Source organism: Xenopus tropicalis, chromosome 1 (assembly GCF_000004195.4).
Source record: "Xenopus tropicalis strain Nigerian chromosome 1, UCB_Xtro_10.0, whole genome shotgun sequence".
Lineage (NCBI taxonomy): Eukaryota > Metazoa > Chordata > Amphibia > Anura > Pipidae > Xenopus > Xenopus tropicalis.
The window spans coordinates 105,873,158-105,881,427 of NC_030677.2; the positions used below are offsets into that span (position 1 = coordinate 105,873,158).

Consider the following 8,270-nt stretch of genomic DNA (forward strand, 5'->3'; position numbering starts at 1 on the left):
ATTATATATGTGCTTTTGTAAAATGCATGGGAAAGATACTAGTCTTATTTGCCCTCCAGTGGTGAAACTTGGAATTTATGACTAGTGATTTGGGACTTACTGACTAGTGAAAATAGCCACGTTTAAGGAGTGGTTCACCTTTAAGCTAACTTTTAGTATGTTATAAAATTACCTATTCTATGCAACTTTTTAATTGGTCTCCGTTACTTATTTATTATAGTTTTTTAATTATTTACCTACTGTTTCCAACTCTTTGCAGTCTTTAAATTGGGGTCACTGACCTCAGCAGCCAAAAAACTATTGCTATGTGAGGGTACAGTTTTATTGTTGTTGTTACTCTTTGTAACTTTCTTTTCTGTTCAGGCCCTCTCCTATTCAAATAACGGTCCCTCATCCAAACCACTGCCTGGTTGCTAAGGCAACTTGGACCCTAGCATCCAAATAACTGCGTAAACTCCAAACTGGATAGCTCCTGAACTGAAAATTAAGTAACTAAAAAACTACAAATAAAAAATGAAGACCAATTGCAAACGACCCCTTTAAAATAGTTCTCTAACTGAAAAACACTCACTGTTGTAGGCAGTAGTAATCTAAGTAGATTGTAAAACTGAACTTTACTATCTGTGTCACGTTGATTCTACATGTACATTATACTCCAACACAAAGAAGTTGGCTGGATAATATTTGCTCATACAGACATGGGTTTCATTCCAATTTCTTTTCAATTTAGACTACGGTAAGACGGGTTCTGTTAAGAGCAATGGTGCAAAGGGAAGAATTACTCTGTGTGCTATTGCCGTAATACTTAAAACTGTGCCCAGGCAAATCCTAGAAGTCAATTTGCAACCAAACATTGTCTCCTGTAGGAAGAAATCTCACTGTATATAAAGAAATGCACACTGACATCACACCTATAAATGAGACATGTCAAGCTTGCAAATGATAATTAAGGAACAAAACACTTGATGATATGACAGGACTCTAATAGTGTCTGAAATTATAGCAGAGCAATTGTAGTCTGCGTTTACTCTAAAACAGCCTAACCCTTCCATCCATCACAGTTATTACTCATAAATGAACCTCCTGCCCTCATTCAGTCTCAAGAGAACCCAGCAACTCTTCTTTCTGACAGATTTTGGCCTTGGTGTTTGTTAACAAAATATTTAACATTAAATAGTTGCTAAAAACCCATACATTACACCAATCCCTGCCAATTTAGAATTACATTTCCTATGGGCTCCCAGCCCAGTAAAAATATCAGTGCTTGATGAGTCTTGGATAGCACGTTGAGCACAGCCATCAAAACAAAGTGCTGTCATACTTCCCCCTCAGGGCCGCTGGCCAATCATCAAGATTAATTGGCAAGAACTTCATGCTTCCTGATCACAGTGTTTTAAGCCTTAAATACTTGTGGTCTTCCCCAGGCAAAGAGTTATGGCCTCTTCTAATCTCTTCTTGAACTTCAAATTCTACATGCCCAAGCCTGTATTTTTTCAGAACATCACATCAGGTCTTTTCAGCTAATTTGCATACTTGTGAAATGTTGTGGTAAGTGTATACCTGTATTAGCAAACCTTTTTTATGCCCCACTGAAAGAGAGGGACATTTGCTACAGTATATGTCATCGTCCTTTAATCTTGTGTTACCTTAGTCCTTTGTTCTGCATCCTTTTTGTGAGTTGAACTGTACCCACTATTCACTTGGGGGTGTTGGGTCTATAATAAAACCCAAAACACAAGCATACATTTAAAAAAATGAATAAATACACATACAGTAAAAACTGTCATATGAACACAACAGACATTTGAAATGGGCATAGGCATTTGTCCCAGTGTAGTAAGTCATAACAGTAAAACTATAACTAAAGATAAAATAGCTAATAATTAAATTGGTATGAGTATGTGCATTCAATTGTTCAGTATACAAGTAAACTGGAACAACCTGGAAGCCTGTATTTACTGGTCTGCAACTTGCCCTACACTGCTCAACAAAGGCACAACTGGTGCAAAGGTGCAAGCTCTAGGTGTATGGTATGCTAGAGGGCATGCCAGTGCTTGACTTTTTGTGTGTTTTTGAAAAAGTATTAATTAGTCTGTTCATATACAAATCATAAGCAGTCCGTGAAAAATACTGCAACTTAAATAAATACCTCCCACATTTTAATTTAGTGCCTGAGACTGCTAGATGGCCAGCTGCAGAAGTCAAAACACTAGGAGATATTATAGCTGGCGGGGACTTTAAACAATTTAATGTGCTCCAAGCTGAACTTCGACTCCCAGCGAATATGCTATTCAGGTACGTGCAGCTAAAACATGCCTTCCAGTCACAATTCCCTCATAGGCCAGAAGTGTTTACTGAAACTACCTTGGAGCTATACCTTCGTTAACCGGAGTTGACAAAAGCCTTTACTTATGTGAACCTTATATTAATGCAGCCAAGCAAAACTTGAACAAAGTCTCACAACAATGGGGAAAAGATATCTCAGATCTATAGGAAGAGATGTGGAAGGATGCCCTAGCCTTGGCACCCCAGTTAACCATTTCTAGTAGAGATAGGTACATACAGATCAAATTCCTTAATAGAATATATCTTACCCCACAGAGACTGGCTAGGATATATCCTGGGTTCCTGGCCAGTGGCCCAAGTGTCTCAATGCTGCAAGTACCTTCTTTCATGTTTTCTGGGAATGCCCAATAATACAGGGATTCTGATTCTCAATTCTCTGGTTCTCAATTATGCTGAAATGGCCCTAGCACTCCCTAACATGTTGTCCCCCATTTTTCTGGGCATCATGGAAACCTTAATGCTGAGAGCCCCTGCTAAACTGTGTTATTTGCAGCTATTTTATAATACCAAAAGGAGATCCGATTGCATTGGAAGTCTACAGGACTGCTTGCACTGAACTTTTGGAAAAAGCTTATGAACAACTCCTTACTCAAACAGAAACTTGTGTACCTAGCCCGCAAATGCCTCTGGGGTCAATGGCTGGAGGCAAATGTATCACCCTAACCATGCTTCTAACACCAGAAAGGAATACATTGCACTGTCCTAATCTTGATATCTTCCCCCCAGCTCACCTGTTTCTTCTTTTCTTTTTCCTCCCTTTTTTACTCAAAGGGGTGGTTTCCCCTCTGTATTATAAATAGTTAAAATGGAAAATAAAATGGAAAAAAAAAATCACAGGTACAAGTACAAGGCCAGTGCTAAGTGCTGTGTCCTCCACAAGTCACCACAAGTTCCAACTGCAGTTTATTTTGGGTGAAATTCAATTTGCCCTTATGGGTAATTCCTTAGGAATTTAGATTGAGGTTCCATTCTAAATGGCATGTACTAATGAAAACAATAACATTTTACAGAAAACAGTTTGTTAGGAGGATGAGCATTTATTAAATCATCAAATCATAATTGTATGTAATAAAAAGCAGTACACATGCAATGCTGCTTATAGGTTCTATTATTTTGGCATCACGAATCAAAGTACATCTTTATTCTGAAAAAAGTATATCCTAATTTACAAAGAGGGGTAGTAAATAGTAAATGAGGTCCATAATCCATTTCAATAGCAATATTAACAGTAAGAGACTAAAACCATATCAGGATATGTGCTGTTGCCTCTATCAGTTTTGTCTGATCACTGTTTCGATCCAAGGCAGGTAGGATGAGACACGAGTATATACATCTGGAAACATAGCATTCCCACAGAAACGTCCTGAGAAAGACACAGCACCTTCTAGTCTGTTTCTGCACACAAGGGGTCCTCCAGAGTCACCCTACAACATACACAGAGTCAGAGAGTCATCCTGCAATACATGCTGAAAGCTTTGGAATACATGATTAATGAATGTTTACTAGGTAAGAGGTATTGCAGGGGGGCTGCCAACGACATACTCACCGAACAGAAACCTTTTGCCAGAACTCCTGGGGTAGCTGCGCACAGCATAGTATTGGTGATGGCTCCACCCCAGGACCTATTGCAAGCCTGACGACTGATGATATCTGCATTTGTCTGCATAAGGGCTCTAGGAGAAGTGCCAAAGTCATTGATGTCTCCCCATCCAGCTACTGAACAGTTTGACCTGGGTGCCACATCTGAATTAGGCACAGGAAGGCGAATGGTTCTCACACCGGAAGTGATAACAGCAGAGTCATTCAGCTATAATAAAGAGAGTCAAGGGGATTTGACAGAGAATTAGTAGTGACAGGGCATCACACTACATTAGCAGAACAATACAAGATTCTGCAAAGCTTTACTACCTGTAAGGTTCTCTCTTACCTTCAGCAGATGGATGTCATTTTGAAAGGTGGTTGGGTTATATTCAGGGTTCTGTACAGACTCTTGAACACGAAACTCCTGGACTAAACTATCTGGACGTTGCAGATTGTGAGCACCAAGAACGACACGCACTGAGTCAACAGGCCTATAGTAGAAACAATAACATTTTGTAGTAAAGGTTATGCACAAGACCAGTCTTTAATCTCTTTACAGTCATACTTACATAAACATTATCCTTCAAGTATATACAGAGATGTTCTTAAAAAAGAAGTTTTTTCTTTAAATAACTGTGATTATTTAAGCTGATTACCTTGAAAAAGGAACTAAAATGTTCTGAAAGCTTGCTATGGTTATCTTAGTATTTTTTATTTCAAAAGGGTTACCCTGTAAACATTTTTGACTGGCTAACATGGTACATCAACTTTTCCTGAACTTAGTAACCAGATAGCTGCTTAAATTCCAAACTGGAGAGCTACTGAAAAAAAGCTAAATAAGTGAAAAAAAAAAGGCAAATGATAAAAAATAAAGATTAATTGAAAATTGTCTTACAATAATTATCTCTGTATGATACTTAAAGTTAATTTAAGGGTAAACAACCCCTTTAAAATGTCTTTAATTGAGGAAAAAACTAAATTTGCCCTTTCTATAATATAAGAGTAAAGAATAATGGGAACGGTGGAATGTGTCATTTAGTGCAGAGACTCACGTGTCTTCCATGCAATGTGCTGCAGTAAGGACCCATTTTTCATTGATGAGGGCACCCCCACAAAAATGAAACCCTCTTATCTGCAGGGAAGCTATGTAGGGTCTGGAGTGGGCTCTTGCCTCACGGCCACCAACAATGCGAGATGCCCCTGCATAAAGACAGCAATAAAGCAACTAATGATTATGTTATTCCGTTTTCTGTGGAGTACAAGTACCATTATATATACACATATATTATATATAGTCTTAAAGGGGAACTGTCACCCTAAGAAATAATTCAAAATTCTTTTCTACTGTGTTTGTTAAGCAAAATAAACTTCACTTACACTATATAAGTAATATTAATATTGTTTCCTTCAGTCCTGGACTTAAATCACATCAAATAGGCAGGTGCCATTTCGTGGACACTGTTATTAAGGCAAGCTTTGTATCACCCCAAAATCGTGTGTATGTGCCAGAATGGGGGACAAGATGCCCATGTACTGGCTACACAGTTAGATGGTTAGGAGGGAGGGGAAAAGTGAGAGCTGAATTGAAAGTTAAAGTACTTGCCTGCCCCTATGCCTAAGCCATATGGCAATATATGAATGACAGCTGGGATTTTTAAATGCCTTTATAATGAGTTTGGATGTGTTAATATAAAAATGAATTTGGGTTTCTTGTTTAATTTGAAAAGGGCTTTTATTATACAGATTTTTATGTCTGGGTGACAGGTCCACTTTAAAGAAGAAGTCCTGAAAGAATGTTTTTGTTAAATGCTCAACGTTTTGGTACAGAAATATTTTTCAGTGACCAAAGCATTGGGACCTGATGAGTGCTATATATCTTTACACACACACACACACACACACACACACACAAACACACACAGTTTATAAAAAGGTCTGCATCATTTTGCCTTAATATGGCCACCAAAATCCTTAGTAATGTCCAATACTCCTTTGATTTTCATTTTTTCATTGGGTGGAGACATCACCAAGTTTGCTTTGCATCTAAAATATAATACTGCTCTTGTGCTGTATGTCTATTTACAATATACGTGTAAGTCTGGATAGGTATAGCTAAAGAAACATTTTAAGTTTACATATACTTTGTCCAATACTCTAAAATAACTCTAGGCCCTTGCTAGAGTTTTAGTTCTGGACTTCTGGACTTCCTCTCTGATTATGGTGTTGTGTCCTCATGAACTTGGGGAACATCATCAGCTCTGGGCATCTGGCTTTCTTTGTGTCACTTGGATTGGTTTTAAATATTGCATTTAAAGGGGTGGTTCACCTGTAAGATAACCTTTAGTATGTTATAGAAAGGCCAATTCTAAGCAACTTTTCAATTAGTTTGTCATAGTTTTTCAATTTGTTTTTCATAGTTTTTGAATTATTTGCCTTCTTTGCAGCTTTCAAATGGGGGTCACTGATCCTTGAGCCAAATAACTATTTCACTGTGAAGATACAGTTTAATTGTTATTATTGCTTTATATTACTTTTATTCTATTTAGGTCCTCTCCTACTCATATATCTTTCATTTAAACCACACCCTGGTTGCTAAGGTAATTTGAATCCTAGCAACTAAATAGCTGCTGAAACTCCAAGCTGGAGAGCTGCTGAACAAAAACAGAACTAAATAACAATAAATAATAAAAAATGAAGATCAAATGCAAATTTCCTCAGAATATTACACTCTACATCATACTAAATGTTAACTCAAAGATGAACAACCCCTTTAAGGGCTGCAGGAATGATGAGTTCATTAGTGCTAAAAAAAAAAAAAAGGTGGGGAGGCAGAAAACTAAGTGATATGGGAGATAGGTGTAAAAAGTAGAGAGAAGGAGAGAAAGAGGAAAGAAGAGGGAATGGCAGACAAAAGAAGAGAAGAAAATGGAAAGTACAGCAATGATATAAATGAAGTGGAAATTAGAAATATAGAACTGAAGATGGTATAGAGTAAGGCCAACCAGTTAGGGAGAATGGAATTGAAAGTAGATGGAAGATGCTGAAACAAGGAGGCAATATAGAATACAAACATAAAACAAGTAGGAAAAGAGAAGGCAAATGAAGTGATTAGTAGTCCCTGGTTCCAATATTTTTGCCCCCCACCTCCAATACAACCTTTCTAGCCAACTCTGACAATGTAGATAAAGAATCAGCCTCTGTTTAAATGGCCAAGTACTTCCTAAACCAGGTATACATATCCTGTATGTTAGGAACCAAAAAGTTACCATATTGTTTAGGCTGGTTAACCATACAATCTACTGGCCTGAATAGTGATATGTGCCACAATAAAAAGTAGTTTTAATACTGGGTCCCTTGAAAAAAATGTTAAGAAGTACTGTCCTAAACACAAGCAGCCAAATGCTACAATACTAAGCCACAACAATCATGGTTGGTTTTATCCTTGTGTTTTGCAGGACAGGTTGTGCTCTTTTATAAGACAATAATGGAACTAAATGCAAGTATAAGTAAAATTACCTGAGAAGGGACAGCTGCAGAGGACTACAGTGAGCAGCACAAGAAGTTGCATGGCTAAATGCTTCACCTCTGTCTGAGTTGCCAAAGCAAAAAATAAGCTTTCATAGTTTGGAAAGAAATGTCGGTTGGAAAATTTCACCAGAGTTTGGTGTTGAAACAACAGTTTTTCTGCAGAAGGGTAAAAGAAGGGAAGTGGGATCTTACAGCCTTGTGAGCAAGATTTACTAGTCATTGTTCTAGAGTTAGTGAATATCCATGATACTGTGTGAGATTTAGATCAGAATTACATCAAATGTTATTGTGGCAAAAGACAGAAAAAGTCCAGGAATAGGTTATAAAGGCCTCAAAAGCAACTGATTTGAGGTAAATTTGGACATCAGGTTAGATTAGTCATGTAATTTAGGGACAGAGGTGTCTGTTTGTCTGCACACTGTATTCCACAATTGTGTTACTATTCCCTTTATTGCATATTAGAGGCAGTAATCCAGTTTTCCCCAACCAGTGGCTCGGGAGCAACATGTTGCTCACCAACCCCTTGGATGTTGCTCCCACTGGTCTCAAAGCAGGTCTTCATTTTTGAATTTCTGACTTGGAGGCAAGTTTCAGAGGCATAAAGACAATGGGTACTGCCAAACAGAATCTCCTGTAGTGTGCCAGCTCACATTGATGCCCCTGAGGAAGTATCTTGATGACGAAACACGTTGGGCCTCATTGATTGATACGCTTATGGTACTGCAACTATTGTAAGTGCAACTTTTATGTATTAAACTTTTTACTTTTGATTTTACACTATGGGAGTGCGCCTCTCTGTTTTCATGTGTAGCTCA

The 8,270-nt window shown here is 37.9% G+C and overlaps 1 protein-coding gene across 1 annotated transcript; it reads right to left on the bottom strand.

Annotated features, from left to right (window-relative positions):
- Window positions 1–3,363: 3,363 nt before the first annotated feature.
- On the bottom strand, window positions 3,364–7,675 carry LOC496767 (proteinase 3). Its single transcript, XM_002940662.3, has 5 exons — window positions 7,444–7,675; window positions 4,980–5,127; window positions 4,274–4,418; window positions 3,893–4,153; window positions 3,364–3,770 (listed from the first exon to the last, which is right to left on the bottom strand). Exons 1-5 carry the CDS (start codon window positions 7,673–7,675, stop codon window positions 3,618–3,620), a joined length of 939 nt encoding a protein of 312 aa, XP_002940708.1. The 3' UTR covers window positions 3,364–3,617.
- Window positions 7,676–8,270: the final 595 nt, after the last annotated feature.